This window comes from Schistocerca cancellata, chromosome 7 (genome assembly GCF_023864275.1).
Source record: "Schistocerca cancellata isolate TAMUIC-IGC-003103 chromosome 7, iqSchCanc2.1, whole genome shotgun sequence".
NCBI lineage: Eukaryota > Metazoa > Arthropoda > Insecta > Orthoptera > Acrididae > Schistocerca > Schistocerca cancellata.
In genome coordinates this window covers 111,429,618-111,449,946 of record NC_064632.1, presented here as the reverse complement: position 1 = coordinate 111,449,946, position 20,329 = coordinate 111,429,618, and the positions used below count along the sequence as shown (strand labels likewise).

Here is a 20,329-nt window from a genome sequence, read left to right as displayed (position 1 = left end):
AGCCGAAGGCATGAGCGGGGCACACACCACAGGGGTACACGCAGAGGGGCCCGGAAAAAGAGGTGGTGGAAGAGGGAAAACCTTAAGCCCAGAGAGAAGAGCTCTGACGCGAACCACGATCATACCCCCTGACCAGGGCCGCCATTCCGGAAGATGGACGACCGACTGAGGGAACAAGAGACAATAATTGGGATGCTCGGGCAAGCTACAAACGTGTGTAGCATAAGTGGCCAGTAATTGTTGGCGCCGGAACCACAATGGAGGGACACCCACCTCCACAAGTATGCTGTTGACAATGCTTGTCCGGAAAGCTCCAGTGACGAGTCGGATCCCACTGTGAAGGATGGGGTCAAACAACTGCAATGCAGAAGGTGATGCCGAACCGTAAACCAGGCTACCATAATCTAGACGGGACTGAATTAACGCCTGGTACAGCCATAGAAGGGTAGACTAATCGGCAGCCCAGTTGCTGTGACTCAAGCAATGAAGAGCGATAAGATGCTGCCAGCATGTCTGTTTAAGCTGCCAAATATGAGGGAGCCAAGTCAACCAGGTATCAAAAAGCAATCCCAAAAACCGATGGGTCCCCACCACAGCAAGAGGTTCGCCGTTAAGATAAAGCTGTCGCTCAGGGTGAACAGTGTGTCGCCAGCAGAAATGCATAACGCAGAACTTGGAAGCCAAAAACTGGAAGCCATGTGCTACAGCCCAAGACTGCGCCTTGTGGATAGCGCCCTGCAGCTGCCGTTCAGCAGCTGCAATGCCAGTGGAGCTGAAGTATAGGCACAAATAGTCAGCATATAAGGAAGCTGAGACAGATGTTCCCACCGCCGCAGCAAGCCCATTAATTGCAATTAAAAAGAGGCAGGCACTTACGACAGATCCTTGTGGTACCCCAGTCTCATGAACTCAGGAGGAACTATGGGAGGCCGCAACTTGCACACGGAAGGAACAAAGACACAGAAAACTCTGTATAAAAATCAGGAGCAGACCCTGAAGACCCCAACCATGAAGCGTAGAGAGGATGTGATGTTGCCATGTCATATCGTATCGTATGCGTTCTGCATGTCAAAAAAGATGGCGACCAGATGCTGTCGGCAGGCTAAGGCCATACGGATGGCAGACTCCAGGCACACTAGATTATTGGGAGCAGAGCGGCCCTTACGGAAGCCACCCTGAGACAGAGCCAGAAGGCCCCGAGACTCAAGTAGACAGCTCAACCTCTGGCTCAAAATGCGATTGAGCAACTTGCAAAGAACACTGGTGAGGCTAATCAGGCGGTAGCTGTCCACCTCCAGTGGGTTCTCGCCAGGTTTCAACACGGGGATTACGATGCTTTCCCGCCATTGCGAAGGGAACTCACTCTCTCAACCCAGATATGGTTGAAAAGGTCTAAGAGGTGTCACTGGCAGTCCACAGAGAGGTGTTTGAGCACCTGACAGTGGATGTGATCTGGCCCGGGAGCCGTATCAGGGCAAGCGGCTAGGGCACTTTGAAATTCCCACGCACTGAACAGAGCATTGTACGATTCAGGGTGGCTTGTGTGAAATGAAAGGCTCCGATGTTCCAATTCGCAGAAGCGGAACTCTGAGCAAAATGCTCCGCTAAGCGGTTTGCAATTGTGTCGGAGTCAGTACAGACTACTCTATTCAGTGAAAGAGCAGGTACGCTGACGGAGGTCTGATAGCCACAGAGTCGCCTAATCTTGGCCCAAACCTGCGATGGAGAGGTACGGAGGCCAATGGTGGAGACATAACTTTCCCAGCACTCCCACTTGCGTTGGCGAATGAGTTGGCGGGCTCACGCACAGAGCCATTTAAAGGCGATGAGGTGTGCCAATAAGGGATGCTGCTTGTGACGCTGGAGTGCCTGCCTGCGATCTTTAATCACCTCAGCGATCTCGGGCGACCACCAAGGCACAGTCCTCCGCTGAGGGGACCCAGAAGAACAGGGAATGGCAGATTCTGCGGCAGAAACAATGCCAGTGGTGACCGAGTCAACCACCGCATCAATGGCATCATTGGAAAGAGGCTCAATAGTGGCAATGGAGGTGAACAAGTGCCAGTCAGCCTTATTCATAGCCCATCTGCAGGGGCGCCCAAAAGAGTGACGCTGTGGCAGTGACATAAAAATTGGGAAGTGGTCACTACCACACAAGTCGTCATGTACACTCCATTGGACAGATGGTAATAGGCTAGGGCTGCAGATCGAAAGGTCGATTGCTAAGTACTTGCCATGCGCCACACTGAAATGTGGCGGTGTGAAGGCACCAGTATTTAAAAGAGAAAGGTCAAGGTGTGCCAACACTTGCTCAATGATGCTGCCTCGGCCTGTTGCCACTGATCCACCCCATAGAGGGTTATGGGCATTGAAGTCGCCCAGTAACAGAAAAGGTGGCGGCAATTTGGCTATCAGCACAGCCAGGAGGACATGCTGCTGGACATCACCATCCAGTGGAAGATAGAGACTGCAGACAGTAACAGCCTGAGGCATCCACACCCGAACAGTAACAGCCTCTAAAGGTGTTTGTAGAGGGCCAGACTCGCTGTAAAGAGAGTGAAGGGCATAGATGCAGACGCCACCAGATACCCTCTCATAAGCTGCCCGGTTCTTATAATAACCTCAATAGACACGGAGGGCGGGGTTTCACATTGACGGAAACCGAGTTTCCTGAAAAGCAGTGCAGAGGAAAGGGTGAAGCCTGAGAAGTTGTTGGAGCTCAGCAAGATGGTGGAAGAAACCGCTGCAGTTCCACTGGAGAATGACATTGTCCATGGCTGAGAAAAGAGTGAAGGGACCAAGGAGGCAGATTACGCCGCTGGGTCACTTGCTGCCACCGACTGAGTACTGACGGGAGCAAATCCACAATGTCTGAGGGACCGGTGAGATCTAGATCCTCAGTGGATGCCAGAATCTCCACTGCATCCTCAGACACAGAGCTTGTAGGTAGCGGTGGAGTGGGTGCCACCGCAATTTCATTGGTCTTAGGGGTCTTCGATTTCGATTTCGATTTCTCATGCTGTTCCTTTGATTGCCCTTGCTGGGAGGTCGTCTCTGATTCAGTCTCTGGGACTAAAGAGGACCGCGAAGCCCTACAACCATCTACCTGGTGCTTCTTCAGAACCTAGCGGGTGTCTGGTTTGTCACTAGTAGGAATCTGGGAAGGGAGTGACCCAAGGGATCCCTTCCTAGCAAGAGAAGCCGAAGAAGACTTACGCTTCTCCGGCTTAGAAGTGGGGACTGGTGTTCCCCATGGTTGGGGGGGAGGGATGCTGCTACTGAGGTAGGGGGTGCGGGAGCAACAGGGAGGGAAGTGCCCCCCACCATCAAGGGGGCAGCTGTGGTCCTTCGGCTCTGATAGCTGACTGTATGTGGTGCAACGGATGGAGATGTAACAGGAGTGACAGTGGTGGCAAAAGATTATGTCATGTGCACGGGATGAAGTTGTTCAAATTTCCATTTAGCCTTAGTGTAGGTCAGTCGGTCAGGGTCTTGTATTCCATTATTTTCCGTTTCTTCTGTAGAATCTTACAGTCTGGCGAGCAAGGGGGATGGTGCTCTCCAGAGTTGATACAGATGGGAGGCGGGGTACATGGAGTATCGGGATGGGATGGTCGACCACAATCGCAACATATGAGGCTGGAAGCACAGTAGGAAGACATATGGCCAAACTTCTAACACTTTAAGCACCGCATCAGGGGAGGGATATATTGCTTGACATCACAGCAGTAGACTATCACCTTCACCTTCTCGGGTAATGTGTCACCCTCGAAGGCCAAGATGAAGGCACCAGTGGCAACCTGATTATCCCTCGGAACCCAGTGGACGCGCCGGACAAAATGGACATCTCGTCGCTCTAAGTTAGTGCGCAGCTTGTCGTTGGACTGTAAAAGAAGGTCCCTGTGGAAGATAATGCCCTGGACTATATTTAAGCTTTTATGGGGCGTGACAGTAACAGAAACATCACCTAGCTTCTTACAAGCAAGTAATGCTCATGACTGGGCAGAGGATGCTGTTTTTATCAAGACTGACCCAGACCGCATTTTTGACAAGCCCTCCACTTCCCCAAACTTGTCCTCTAAATGCTCTACGAAGAACTGAGGTTTCATAGACACAAAGGATTCCCCATCAGTTCTTGTACAGACTAGATACCGGGGCAAATACGTCTCGCTGTCATTCGTAGCCTTTCGTTCCTCCCACGGTGTGGCCAGGGAGGGAAACGATTTGGGGTCATACATGTTTGCACTGAAGTGAGCCCTCAAACACTTAGAGACTGCTGCTGGTTGGCCACCAGCAAGAGAAGATGTGCCATGCTTCATTGTGTGTCATCCACCCTGATGCCACCTACTCCGACAAAGGGCCCTCCCCACGGGCGCCACCCAGCCACAGCAAGGGCCACCTGGCCGGATGGCCATGGCTGGGAGTCCCGATGCCCCAGGGAGATAGGCATCTACTCCTTGGCATACATGGGGAGTTAACGGTGCAGGAATCAGTAGAGCGATCCCTGTGTTGTCAGGGGGCTACAACCAACAGGGTACATGGCGGCCCCACCACCACGGACTGGCTACCGTGCAGGATATTAGGTGGCAAGTGGTCCATGGTCGTCATCAGAGCAGAAAGCGACACAGCAGAGTGCATGGCGGAAATTGCACCCGGGAATGCATCCTCGCCCAAGAGATGGAGAGCGAGCGGGACTGCAATGCAACGATGAATAAGCTGGCTAAAGGTCTCAATGCACGATGGACACAATGCACCAAGTAAGGCGCCCTTTCCCAATTGGCTCGCTCTTCAGAATAATTTTGAAATATGGTGGTCAAATCCAAGAGGGGACCATCACGTAAGGGCCAAAACGTTTAAGACTCCTTTTAGTCGCCTCTTACGACAGGCAGGAATACCACAGGCCTATTCTTACCCCCGAATCTGCATGGGGCTTTCATTTGAGTTTATAAAGCATCAGCGCAATACTTGTGTGTTGATCAAACATATTGGTAGCAAATCTAGCAGCATGTCCCTGAATGGCTTTCATGCCTTCCTGTAATACAGCCTGGTGCGTATCTCGAACACTCCAGTAGTTCCCAAGAATGGGACACACTAGAATTTTCTACACTGTCTCCTTTATAAATTAGCTACATTTTCCCCAAAATACTCCCAATAAAATGAAGCTGAGCATTTGCCTTTCCTACTACCAACATGGTGTGCTCATTCCATTTCATACTGCTTTGCAGTGTTACAATATTTAATTGATATGACTGTGTCAAGCAGCACACTGCTAATGCTGTATTTGAATGTTACAGCATAGCTTTTTCTACTCATTTGTATTAATTCACATTTTCCTATATTTAGAGAAAGCTGCCATTTGTCACACCAACCAGATATTCTGTCTTAAGTCATCTTGTAAGCTCCTAGAGTCACAAAACAATGACATCTTCACATACACCACAGCATCGTCAGCCAATAGCTGCCGATTGCTGCTTACCCTGTTCGTCATATCATTTATGTACAGAGAACAAGAACAATCCTATCACACTTCCCTGGGACTCTCTTGATGACACCCATGTCTCTGATGAACACTCACTATTGACGAAAAAGTACTGGGATCTAAGTCTTCGAGCCACTCACCCTTCATTCAAAGTTTGCAGTGGGCACAGTGTCAAACACTTTGTGGAAATCTAAGCGATGGAATACGCCTATTGCCGTTCATTCGTGATTCGCAGGACATCTCGAGAGACAACAGCAAGCTGAGTTTCCCAAGTCTGATGCTCTCTAAATCTGTGCTGATTAGTGGCCAGAACTTTTCCATAGTCAAGTCTGCATAACCTCATTAAAACTATTTCTAGCTGCTTTAACAAGCTTAAGATACTTCCTACTGGTGTCCTACAACTGTAAATACCACAAGCTTTATCTGTATTCTGAACCACTATTGTTGCGCAGCATTTAAAAAGCTGTTAATCACAATATTCGTTCGTTTGAAGGGCCACTGTATATATACCCAAGCCCCTTTCTTCCTATCAGTTCTAGAGTAGTGTGATATTAGCTTGCAGCCATCAAGATGAATCTGTCCACTCTCAGTGATTTCCATATGATGTTCCTATATGCTTAAAGTCCACCTATCCTTTCATTTTCCTGAATGTATATAAGAAGTTCATGCTTTTTATTAATGTAGCTTCTGATGTTTCAATAGAAGACACTAAATGTATTTTCTTCAATATCCTAGGCTTTTTCCTAGTTGCAGTAGTCTGTTGTACTTGTAGCTGTTTTAACTGCAATTACACAGAGTGAAACTTGCGCCGCAAATATTGCAGAAATGGAAAGTGTTATTGATGTATGGATTTTACAGACTGGATTGGTAGTCAGGGGCTCATATTGTTAGCCAATAAAGAGAGTGCAATAATACTTACAATTTTTTGTGCAAACATACACTTTTAAATGGAACAATAATTGTTGACATTAACAAACTAAAAGTAGAGTAGATTAGATTGTCAACTGTGTTTGTCACAGGACTGTAGTATGAGTAACTTACAAGATATCATACTTTGAAAAGTTTCCACACCAACACTTGTTTGTGCCATTCAACTTGTGTGGATACTAGGTACAAAGTTGTTATGTTTGCTTACAGTGTGCTTGTGTATTCCTTGAGTGTGCTGCAACTTGCTAGTCAGTTAGTGTCTGACAGTCCAAGCAGTAGGTTACGATTGGATGATAGGATTTAACAATGCAGAAAAACCTGATGTGCTAATGGTATGGAAAGTGTAGGAAGAATGCAGTTTTATGGTTGTATGGTGTATGCAGCTAGATATCCTCATATATGTATCAACCTCTTCAACCACTTATGTGAAAATAGTAATGTAACACCTGGACAACTTAACAGAAGGAAACAACTGATGCAGAAGAGGGAGAAACTAAAGTTCTTGTTGCCGTTACAATTAATCTGTAGGTTCCATCCCTTCACATCTCTCTCCACCAAGAGCAGTATGGAAATGATTCTTATAATCAGATGAACTTCTGTACATGGGCATTAAGACAAGATACCCCAAATGTATCATGTATCTTGTTTAGTGATGAAGCCACATTTACCAATTGCGGCCAAGTAAACCACCGAACCACGTACTACTGGTCTGTTGACAATCCCTATTGGCTTTGTCAGGTGGAATGTCAGCACCTATAGAGTGCAAAGTGTGGTGTGGGGTGGTGAACTATCAGTTCATAGGCCCACTTTTCATAGATGGAACACTGAATGCACGCAAGTATAACAGCCTTCTAACAGACCATCTTCCAGATGATAGATGTTCCTCTGCAGACTGAGAGAAACATGATGGCTGTCCAGCCCATAGCGCACGAAGTACTACAGGATGTCTTCACAAACTGTACCTAAATCATCGGACTGGATGCAGAGGACCTGTGCCTCGACCAGCCCATTACCAGGGTTTGACGTCTGTAGACCTATTGCTGTGGGGAACACTGAATATGCTGTCTATATACACCTATTATGTCCAGCTTACAGTTCATCATTAAGCTTTCACGTGCATATAAACATTTTGGTCTTACCACTGTGGTAGAATGATTTAGTACTGCTTTTATAGATATGGATTTCTTGTTTCAGATATCGTTTGTCAAACCATATGCTCATTTCATTTTATTAACTCTTTCATTTGTTTAAAATTTTTCTAGTTCTGCTGTATAATTTCTCCAATATATTTAATCTTACTAACTCACTCTGTTTTACCTATATGCATTTCTACTGCACCCTTTACTATTATTACATGGTGATTTTTCCTAAGACCCTTCCCCACAGCACCTTAATCACAGATGAAATCACAGAGCTCTGCACTTGGCTTAAAAATACTAGTCAAATGTTGATAACGTCCCAAGGACTTCTGAACCAGTTCTGACATTCCACTCCTGTAAGTGCTACCCGCAAATATGGCCACCTTCCTGCACTTAGCTTGTCCCTTATGCACTGTACATCAGACTCTGCCATACTGTTTGGAACATCTTGTGTTGTCTGAATCCTTTTTCTTTGGTGTGTGAAGTAAAAAGTATTGAAGCTAATGGCGAGAGCTAGACTGAAGCAATCAGACTGCAATGTTCTATGAATCTTTTCGTTGATTTGGGAGGCTTGACTGTAATCCAATCTTCTGATCTACATCTAACAATACTACTGCAGACTGCGGCATGAAAAACTGCTAATTCTTCTTGAACCACTGCCAAATTAGCTTGAAGTTTCATGAGAAGCTGTTATTTTCCAGCATAGTGCAGCAGTGGTTACAATCATTTCACCTCCAGAAGTGACAAGCATCACTCCTCATAAATGTCATATTATAATATTGCACATGAATGTAATGCTGTAATTTCTCAAACTGACTGCACTCCTGCCAATTATGTGACAGACTGCACTCTTGTCCACTGCAACAATCAAGATATTTAGTTAAAAATCTTTGTTCAAAGAATGATAAAATGTAAGAGATTTCTGAAACCGATTATCTGATAAAATATATTGAAAATAAGAATTTTTAGTGACAGATGTGTTATTTAATTCCAATATATTTCAAGCTTAAATACCGTGTGCGATGAAATATACTTGTGAAAGAAACTGAAAATTGTTCACAAAAGTTAACTTTATTCGTGAAAAAGAATTAAAATTATTAATGAAAGATTCCGTTTCCATGATTTGTAGGAGCAGTTTAACTGATTTTGTGTGTTGAAAGGTGAAGATTTTACAAAAGAAACAAACATTACCAACCCAAAGAAGGAAGTCATATTTTCTCATGGCCACTACACAATCAAGACAAATCATAACTTGTCAATTAGATTATATTCAACTAACAGTTTTATGGAATACAGAAATATTATAAGTTAAAGTTGATAAAACATAATGTTACGACATATTTTCTCACTATAATAAGTATTATTTTCCAGGTACAGGTAAGCTAATACTGCTGTAACCATACATACATTAAAATAGTAAACAGCAGCATCTAAACCATGAATTTAGCTAATGTAAGTAAGAGTTCAACAGTAAGGTGCCTCTTGGGTGCAAAAAGCACCAGAGTCCCAAGGAAGAGAGTATTTTCTAGTACTATAGCGATTATCTTCATCAAAAGAATTACTATCTTCAGTAATTTTTGTGTATCCACATGTGTACAAAATATAATGTACTGACGAAACAGCATTCATCATAAATATTTTGTCTATTAAATTAAAAAGACTCTTACCTATTTTTATAACATATTCCTGGAATTCTTCAACAGCCTTAATGACATTATCATAATCAGCAAACTCTTCACTATGAGATGGTATTGTATGCGAGAGAGAATTTTTGATCAGGTATTCAGTAAACTCTGCACATATCATATCACCAAGTTTATTTAAGACAAAGAAATTCTTATTTATTTCAAAATTTAAATATTTTTCTAGAAAACAGAAGATCTCCATCAGATTTCTGAAAACAAGTTTATAGTTTGGCCTGGATGAGCCACCTTTCATCTGTATTTCTAGTACTGCATGTTTCTCATCAGTGAATGTTTCTACAAAACATTCATTTAAGATGACAGGCTCCAAAATTGATTTTTTTATTAGTGTTGCCAATTTATTGAAAGAAAACTCAAGTTTTTCCAGATAATCAAGGGCCTTCATCATTTGCTCTATGTCATTTAAACGAGAAATGTTTACTTTTAACAATATCTGCCGGTTCTTCTCCACTTCTGTCTCATTTATGTTTATGCACAACTTCCATATTTCTCGCAAATCATACAGAAATTTCTCAAGATATAAAATTCGTTCCTTTGACAAAGCCTTTATGATCTCCAGTTCTTGTTCATGACTTGTTTGGAAGAAAGATTCAAGTTTTCTTAATCTTTCTGCTGCTTTTAAATATTCTCCTTTTGCTTGCAGTTCACAGCAAGTTTGCAGTGCCACATCTATGTCTATTAGTTCAGTTACAAACTGGAGAGAAAGATTAGTTTCTTGAAGTATTTCTGACAATCTTTTCAGCTCTCCAGTTGAATTCTGTAGTTGAAATTTATGCTGAAAGGGAAAAAATAATTGCAACAGTTATTACATACAAATCTGGCAGCATCCAGTCAGTCAATTGGCTTTCTAAACATACAGGGCACCTTAAACAACAACTATAATACAATAAACAGCATTTTTAATCATAGTGCTGGAATGAGAGTACCAGTAATACAAAATTGTTACCGAGACTATGGATAGTTATTTATTATGGCACATAAACACAACAGACTGGAAAATACACTAATTACATACTACACAGTTTCTGCCTTAACGAACAACAGATGGAATGCAACAGCAGTTATCCATTTTTGAACAACTTTACATGGAACCTTATCAGGGGTATTACTCAAGTTACAGTGCACTTTTCAAAAGAGGCTGGAACATGTGATTGCTTTCCCCTCTGCCAAAACTGGATAGATTATGTACTGCGTTTTTGTTGTGGTCGTCAGTTTAAGGACTGATCTGAAGAAATTCTACATAGTAAACTATCATGGGCAAGCTTCCCACCTCCAAATAACTATGGCAACCTATACGGATTTGAACTTCCTTACTTTATTCATACCCAAAGCTCCCTCTATAATTTTTACCCCCGCCCCCCACACATTACCAAAAAGACAATACTTCAATGCCTTAGAGAGTGTTCTATCAATTAGTCTCTTTTTAGTCAAGTTGTATCACAAATTTATTTTCCACCACTTCAATTAAATATTGCCTCATTAGTTATTCGATCGATCTGTCTAATATTCAGAATTATTCTGTAGCACCACATTTCACAAGCTTCTATTCTCTTCTTGTCTGAACTGCTTATCATCCACATTTCACTTCCATACATGGCTACACTGCAGACTTATAACTTAAAAAACACTTTTTAACACTTAAATTAACATTAGATGTTAAAAACTTCATCTCTTTTAGAAGTACTATTCTTGCTATTGCCAATTCCCATTTTTTTATCCTCTCTACATAGACTGTCAACAGTTATTTAGCTGCTCAAATTAGTCTTGTTTTGTTTTTGTTGATGTTCATCTTATAGCCTGTTTTGAAGATGCTATCCATTACATTAACTGTTGTTCTAAATCTATTGCCATTTCTGACAGTTAAATGTTATTGGAAAACCTCAAAGTTTTTTTTTCCTCCCCAAATGTTAATTCCCTTTACAAATTTCCTTAATTTCTTTTACTGCTTGCACACAGGACACATTCAATAACATCACAGATAGGCTGCAACCCAGTCTCACTCCCTTCTCAATTACTGATCTACTGCTTCCATTTCTGTCCTTTGACTATTACTGCTGCAATCTGGTACCTGCATCAGTTGTAATAAAAGTTGGCTTCCCGTACTTTATCCCTGCTACCTACTGAATTTCAAAGAGTGTAGTCCATTCAGCACTGTCAAAAGTTTTCATTAAAGCTACAGAGGCAATGAGCATATATTTGCCTTTCCTTATCTTCTAAAATAAGTCATAGGATCAGAATAGCTTCAAAGATTCCCCTGAATCAAGGATTTCTCTGAAACCCAAACTGATCTTCCCCAAGGTCATCGGTCCCTTGTTCCCGGTAAAACAATTACACAAGGGAGAGAAGAAAAGAAACCAGGTGTACAGCACAATAACAGGAGAATGGAAGAACCAGAAGAATAACAGGACAACCAATGCTACTATGGACAAAACAGGAAAAGAAAACCACAGAGTGAAGCAAGAAACAGGTAGAAGGGAGTAAAAACAAGAGAGCAGGTAACTGTGGCTGGCCGACCATAAGAATAAAAAGGAAAAGCCAGCCACTCTGTGACACATTAAAACATCCACCCTAAAAGCATTAGAGTCAAGAACACAAAGGGACAAAGGACATGCGTTAAAACTGGTACACAATGATAAAACCCACCGTCACGTATAAATCATAAAACTACATTTGCTGATGAGGCGTTGTCAGCTAAAATTAATGGCAACGAGTCTGGTAACTGAGGAGTCCATCGCAGGGCAGCCAAAGAAGGGCAGCTCACCAAGATACGGACCACTGTAAGCCGGGCGCCGCACCGACACTGAGGTGGGTCATCACGACGCAGGCGTGTGTCACCCAAGCGTGGCCAATGTGGAGCTGGCAGAGAACCACAGGGTCCCTGCGAGGGGCCCCCATGGAGGACTGCCACACATTTGTAGTCTCCTCAATGGCATGCAGTTTGTTGTGCATGCTGAGGTTATGCCATTTCATCTCCCAAAGCCACAAAACCTTGTGGCGCAGTACTGAACACAGGTCAGTTGCAGAGAAACTGATTTCCATAAGCAGTTTCCGCATAGCCTGTTTGGCCAGCTTGTCAGCAAGTTCATTGCCTGGGATTCTGAAGTGACTTGGGGTCCAGACAAACACCACTGACCAACCAGACCGTTCCAGGGCATAGATGGACTCCTGGATGGTCGCTACCAAAGGATGACGAGGGTAGCACTGGTCAATAGCTTGTAGGCTGCTCAAGAGTCTGTGCACAGAAGAAACGACTCCACAGGGCATGAATGTATGTGCTCGAGAGCACGAGATACAGCCACCGGCTTGGCAGTGAAAACACTGCAGCCATCGAGCAAGTAATTCTGTTCAATATGTCCTCCATGGACATACACGAAGCCGATGTGACTGTCAGCCATCGAACCATTGGTGTAAACCACTTCATGGCCTCGGTAGATGTCAAGTACCAAGAGGAAGAGGCAGCGGAGAGCCACAGGGTTAACTGAGTCCTTAGGGTCACGTGAAAGGTCCAGGCAAAGCAGCGGCCTAGGTGTACACCATGGAGGTGTACACGAATGGACCTCAAATATAGGTGGTAAAAGCAAGGACCCCAGTTCAGAAAGAAGGGATCAGACACGAACTGCAATTGGAAGCCCTGATCTGAGCTGCCAAAATGGGACATGAACTGCCGTGGTAGGGAAAATGAGACGTTGATTCGGTTGCGCAGGAGAACTACGAATGTGTGCAATATAACTGGCTAGCAGTTGTGCATGGCTAAAATGCAAGGAAGGGCATTGCCTGGCCTCCAAAAGGACACTGGTAACCAGACTCACCCTAAAAGCTCCTGTCGCTGGGTGAATGCCACAGTGGTGCACTCCCATAGTAAAGTCGAGATCGGAAAAGGGCTCTGTAGAACTGCAGCATCATAGAGCGATCCGCACCCCAGTTCGTGCTGCTCAGGCAGCGGAGGGCTCTGAGGTACTGCCAGCACTTCCGCTTCAGCTGACAAAGGAGAGTAAGCCAAGTCAATCGGACATAGAAAACCAGTCCTAAGAATTGATATGTCTCCACTACAGTGAGTGGATCGTGATTAAGGTAAAGTTCTGGTTCTGGATGAACGGTATGAAGCTGACAGAAGTGCATAACACAAGACTGCGGCCGAAAACTGGAAACTGTGGGATAGAGCCCATGACTGCGCCTTGTGGATGGCCTCAGCAACACCAGCACTGTTGGAGCAGTACGAAATGCGGAAGTCATCTGCATACAGAGAAGGTGAGATGGATGGCCCTACAGGTGCTGCTAGACCGTTAATGGCCACTAAAAATAGAGAGAGACTCAATACAGAGCCATGCAGGACCCCATTCTCCTGTATATGGGGGAACTATGGGAGGCACCAACTTGGACACAGAAAGTACGAAGCGACAGGAATCTTTGGATAAAAATTGGGAGCGAGCCTCGGAGACCCCACTCGTATAGTGTTTTTTTTTGTGTTGTGGTTTTAGGGCGCAAAACTGCTATGGTCATTAGCGCCCGGTCCGTGACTTAGGAAATAGTAAAAAACCGAAAATGGAAATCAGCAGCAATGGGAACAAAAGTCATAAAATTGGAGAAACTAAAAGCAGAAGGAAGGCTTAAAAATCCTCTACAGAAAGGGGTTGGTTGTCCCCAAAAAAAGCTTCAAATGACTGACGTCATTTCACTGGCACTAATAAATTCGAGAAACGATCGGCTGAGCGCGTGTCATCTGCTAAAATTGACGATATATCAGGCGACAGCTGTAGACGGGAGCGTAACGGATTAAAATGGGGGCACTCAATTAAAAGGTGTCTTACCGTCCACAGCTGAGAGCACTGAGGACAGAGTGGGGGAGGATCGCCACTTCAAAGATGTCGATGGCTAAAAAGACAGTGCCCTATCCGGAGTCTAGTTAAAATTACCTCCTCCCGACGACGCGGTCGGGAGGAAGAGGTCCAAGCACAGGGAAGAGCTTTCACGTCCCGCAATTTATTATGGGGAAGTGTCGACCAATGTGCGTGCCATAAAAGAACAACACGACGACATAAAACGCTCCGTAGATTGGCGACGGGAATCGATTGAATAGCTGGCCGGAGAAGAGAGACTGCAGCCTTGGCCGCAATATCGGCCGCCTCATTTCCACAGATACCAATGTGTCCCAGGAGCCAGAGGAACGCCACCGAGACGCCCCCCAAGTGGAGCAAGCGCAGACAGTCCTGGATCCGGTGGACCAGAGGGTGCACAGGGTAAAGAACTTGGAGACTGAGGAGAGAGCTGAGAGAATCGGAGCAGATAACGTACTGTATCCGCTGATGGTGGCAGATGTAGTGGACAGCCTGGAGAACAGCGTAAAGCTCCGTAGTATAGACCGAACACTGGTCGGGAAGCCGAAAGTGATTTGGGGTGTCACCAACAACATAGGCATTCCCTACACCTAACGATGTTTTCGAGCCATCGGTGTAAATAAATGTGGCTTCCGTCATTTGTGCACATAGAGCAGCAAATGCCCGACGATAAACAAGTGAAGGGGTACCATCCTTGGGAAATCGACAAAGGTCACGGAGCAGGCAGATCCGGGGACGGAGCCAAGGCGGTGCTGTACCCCAAGTTATCAAGAAGGTTTTAGGAAAGTGGAAGGAAAGAGAATGGAGCAGTTGACGGAAGCGGACTCCCGGTGGTAGTAGGGAGGAGGGGCGGTCTGCATACCCTACATCAAAGGAGGCGTCAAAAAATATGTCATGGGCTGGATTAGCAGGCATGGAAGACAGATGGCTAGCATAACGACTCAGAAGGACTGCTCGCCGATTGGACAGCGGAGGTTCAGCAGTCTCAGCATAAAGGCTTTCCACAGGGCTGGTGTAAAAAGCTCCAGACACTAAACGTAATCCACGGTGGTGGATAGAGTCGAGACGCCGAAGAATAGACGGCTGAGCAGAGGAGTAGACTATGCTTCCATAGTCCAATTTCGAGCGCACTAAGGCGCGATAGAGGCAGAGAAGGACCACTCGGTCCGCTCCCCAGGAGGTACCATTCAGGACACAGAGGGTGTTGAGGGGTCGCAGACAGCGAGCCGAAAGATACGAAATGTGGGAGGACCAGCATAGTTTTCTGTCAAACATAAGACCCAAGAATTTAGTGACGTCTGAAATCGGAAGGTTGACAGGTCCTAGATGTAAGGAGGGTGGAAGAAACTCCTTACATCGCCAAAAATTAACACAAACGGTCTTACTGGGAGAAAAACGGAAGCCGGTTTCGATGTTCCAAGAGTGGAGGCGATCGAGACATCCTTGAAGATGTCGTTCAAGAAGGCTGGTCCGTTGACAGCTGTAGTAGATCGCAAAATCGTCCACAAAGAGGGAGCCCGAGACATCAGGAAGGAGACAATCCATAACTGGATTTATGGCAATGGCAAACAGTACAACACTCAGCACGAGCCCTGGGGTACCCCGTTTTCTTGGGAGAAAGTACGGGAGAGAGTAGTGTTCACCCGCACCCTAAATGTGCGCTCTGCCATAAATTCGCGAAGAAAAAGGGGCAGCCGACCTCGAAAGCCCCAAGAGAACAGTGTGCGGAGGATGCCTGTCCTCCAACAGGTATCGTATGCTCTCTCCAGATCAAAAAATATTGCTACCGTTTGGCGTTTCCGGAGAAAATTGTTCATGATATAAGTGGAGAGAGCAACAAGATGGTCAACTGCAGAACGATGCTTTCGGAATCCGCATTGGGCAGGTGTTAAAAGACTGCGGAATTCCAGCCACCAAGCTAAACGGTAATTCACCATACGCTCAAAAACCTTACAGACACTACTCGTGAGAGAAATGGGGCGATAGCTAGAGGGGAGATGTTTGTCCTTTCCAGGTTTCGGAATAGGAACGACGACAGCTTCCCGCCATCGTCGGGGAAAAGTACTGTCGGTCCAAATTTGATTATAAAGGCAAAGGAGGTAATGCAGACTATGGGTTGATAAATGCAGCAACATTTGGACGTGGATACCATCCGGTCCTGGGGCGGAGGAGCGAGAAGAAGAGAGTGCATGTTGGAGTTCCCGCATGGAGAAAACAGTATTGTAGCTTTCGCGATTTGGAGAGGAGAAAGCAAGAGGTCACGCTTCCGCTGCACATTTCTTCGGGAGAAATGCTGGTGGGTAATTGGAAGAGCTCGAAATCTCAGCAAAGTGCTGACCCAATGAGTTAGAAATTGCGACGGGGTCCACTAATGTATCATGCGCGACAGTGAGCCCAGAGACCGGGGAGAAACTAGGCGCGCCTGAGAACCGTCGAAGCCGACTCCAAACTTCCGAGGAGGGAGTAAAAGTGTTAAATGAGCTAATAAAGAATTTCCAGCTTGCCTTCTTGCTATCGCGGATGACACGACGACATCGGGCACGGAACTGCTTATAGCGGATACAGTTGGCCAAAGTAGGATGGTGGCGGAAGACGCGAAGAGCACGTCGCCGCTCACGTATTGCGTCACGGCATGCCTCGTTCCACCAAGGAACTGAGGGGCGCCGGGGCAATTCGGAGGTGCGTGGTATTGAATGTTCCGTAGCTATACGAATAACGTCGGTAATATGTGTGACCTCATCATCGACACTGGGAGAGTGACAGTCATTGAATGTCGCTAGAGACGAAAAAAGTGTCCAATCGGCTTGGGCAAACTTCCAGCGTCGCGGGCGCATACATGGCAGTCGAGGCTGCAGTCTAAGGACACATGGAAAGTGGTCACTCGAATGTGTGTCATCAAGGGCGAACCATTCGAAGCGCCGAGCTAGCGGAACACTACCGACCGCAAGGTCCAAATGAGATAAATTTGTCGTGGAGGCAGACAAAAATGTAGGGACCCCAGTGTTGAGGCAAACTAGATCCACTTGGTGGAAGATGTCTAGCAATAGTGAGCCATGTGGACAAGGATGTGGAGAGCCCCAAAGCGGGTGGTGGGCATTGAAGTCCCCAACCAGCAAATACGGGGGTGGAAGCTGACCAAGAAGATGAAGGAGATCAGCTCGCGCCATTGGTGTGGACGATGGAATTATACAGTACAAAGAGAGAACGTGTATCCAGAAAGGGAAAGACGGACGGCGACAGCTTGGAAGGAGGTGTTTAAGGGGATTGGGTGATAATGGAAAGTATCATGGAGAAGAATCATGAGTCCTCCATGGGCTGGAGTGCCTTCAACAGAGGGAAGATCATATCGGACGGACTGAAAATGAGGGAGAACAAAGCGGTCATGGGGACGCAGCTTTGTTTCCTGAAGACAGAAGATGACCGGCGAGTAGGATCGTAAGAGGATCGACAATTCATCCCGATTGGCTCGAATGCCGCGGATATTCCAGTGGATAATGGACATAGGGTGAACAGAAAATGGAGGAGTGTGACCAAGGTTGCTGTCAACTCAACGACTGCTCAGAGCTTGCGACCGACAGCATGGAATGGCATTCAGCCGAAGGCAGAAGATCCTGATCCATAGGTTGTTCAGGAGCAGCTCCTGCCACCAGCAATCGGCCGGTTGATCGGCCGCCAGCAGTGCGCCTCGGCGACACAGAAGACGGCCGAGGGCGATTTCCGCCAGGTGGTGCTGTAGATGGGGCACACCTTGGCGGAGAAGGAGATGAACTGGGTTTCTGTGTAGCCTTCTTGGAATTATGATGTTTAGATGAAGGAGGAACCGATGGTTGTGAAGTTGGGGTACGTAAAAAATCTTCACGAGTATGTTCTTTTTTCGAAGTCTTGGTGTCTGACTTTTGGGCTCGAGATTTAGCAGAACCCGATGAAGGGTGAGCCATAGAGTGGGCAGGCGAAAGTGGTGAGGTTGAACGGGCGATCTTTGCGCTGGCCGATCTGACGACCGTGGCACTAAAGGTGAGGTCGCAAGTCTGCGTGGCCGCCTCCTTTGTTGGCCGAGGAGAAGCAAGGACAGTGCTGTATTTTCCTGTCTGAGGCACGGTGGGCTGTCGACTGGCGAATAATTTTCGAGCAGCAAAGGTCGACACCTTTTCCTTCACTCTGATTTCCTGGATGAGCTTTTTGTCCTTAAAAACGGGGCAATCTCGAGAGAAAGCAGCGTGGTCACCCATACAGTTGATGCAGCGAGGGGATTGAGGTGTGATGATGATGTTTTGGTTTGTGGGGCGCTCAACTGCGTGGTTATCAGCGCCCGTACAATTATCCAATCTTTGCTCAATCCAATTTCGCCACTTTCCTGGATGATGATGAAATGATGAGGACAACACAAACACCCAGTCATCTCGAGGCAGGTGAAAATCCCCGACCCCGCCGGGAATCGAACCCGGGACCCCGTGCTCGGGAAGCGAGAACGCTACCGCGAGACCACGAGCGGCGGACGAGGGGATGGAGGTGGACAAGCACCCTCATGGGCATCCTTGCCACACGTAACACATTTGGCCGGATTGGAACAGGACTGGCTGGTGTGGTTGAACCGCTGACACCGATAACAACGCATAGGGTTTGGGACGTAAGGGTGAACGGAAATTCTCTCATAGCCTGCTTTGATTTTCAATGGGAGTTGAACTTTGTCAAATGTCAAGAAGACAGTGCGGGTTGGAATGATGTTCATGTCAACCCTTTTCATAACTCTATGAACAGCCGTTACGCCCTGGTCAGACAGGTAGTGCTGAATTTCTTCGTCAGACAATCCATCGAGGTAGCGTGTATAAACGACTCCACGCGAGGAATTTAAAGTGCGGTGCGCTTCAACCCGGACAGGGAAGGTGTGAGCAGTGAAGTACGCAGCAATTTTTGTGCCTGGAGGGCACTGACTGTTTCTAACAACAAGGTGCCATTCCGTAATCTGGAACAAGACTTTACAGGACCTGCAATTGCGTCGACACCTTTCTGAATAATGAAAGGGTTGAACATGGAGAAGTCGTGACCTTCGTCAGACCGAGAAACAACAAGGAACTGTGGTAACGATGGAAGAACCGTCTGTGGCTGAGACTCAGTATACTTACGCTTGTGAGCAGACATAGTGGAAGGTGAGGAAACCATTGCGGAAGAATCCCCCATGATTACCGGCGTCTCCGATGGCGCGCTCCTCCCTTGTGGGGGCCCTCTCTGAGGGCACTCCCGCCTTAGGTGATTGTTCACACCTCAGGTTACACCTCCCGACAAACGGACAGAGGGACCAATCGGCACTTTTGGAAGGTATCAGCTCGGGTAATCACCCCTCCCTGGGCCTGGCCGTTACCAGGGGGTACGTACGTGTCCTACCTGTCTACCCGGGGCGGGGAATTACGCGTTACCCCGTCACTGGCTACGCACAAAAATGCGTGGGTCGGCCTTCAGACACGCACAGGGAGGAAGAAAGAGAAAGGGAAAGGAAAGAAGAGGGGTCTCAAACGCCGCAGCGGAGAAAAGGGTAAAGAGAAGAGGTAAGCAAAAGAGAAGGAAAAAGGAAGGAAGAAGACATATAAGCAAAGAAGGCGACGTATGCGTTACATTTTCGAGCATCCATCTCCGGACGTAGGCACAAACCATACTCCCAGACGGGGAGAAGGGGAAGGAAAGAGCCAGAGGTGAGGGGAGGAGAGGCGAAGGATGCGGAAAGGGGAGGTATGCAGCCCGGAAAGGAAGGAGGGCCACATTAGCTCAGGGTCCCGTGCTCGCTACGCACGTATCCACAAAAGAGTTGTGGACCCCCTGGGGGGACTCGTATAGCGTGACAAGGATATGATGACACCAGGTCGTGTCATACGCTTTTCGTAGATCAAAAAAGACGGCAACCAGTTTGGCATCTGGAAAAGGCTGTGCGGATGGCAGACGTGAGGGATACAAGATTATCTGTGATAGAGTGACCCTAGTGGAAGCCGCCCTGACATGGAGCCAGTAGGCCACGTGACTCCAGAGTCCAACCCAACAGCCGACACACCATCCATTCCAGCAGCTTACAAAGAACATTGGTGAGGCTGATAGCTATCCACATCAAGCAGGTTTTTACAGGGTTTGAGCACCGGAATGATGGTGCTCTCCCGCCATTGCGATGGAAAGACGCCACTGCACCAGATCCAGTTGAAGATGATGAGGAGATATCGCTTGTAGTCAGATGAGAGATGTTTAATCATCTGACTGTGGATA

General features: G+C 46.5%; 1 protein-coding gene across 1 annotated transcript in view; it reads right to left on the bottom strand.

The window, feature by feature from the left end:
• LOC126092094 (centromere/kinetochore protein zw10 homolog) overlaps window positions 1–20,329 on the bottom strand; it is a 229,570-nt gene that overhangs the window by 182,070 nt on the left and 27,171 nt on the right. Inside the window, exon 3 of the mRNA XM_049907517.1 lies at window positions 9,213–10,023. Coding sequence (XP_049763474.1) covers window positions 9,213–10,023 — 811 coding nt within the window. The remainder of the gene's footprint in view (window positions 1–9,212; window positions 10,024–20,329) is intronic.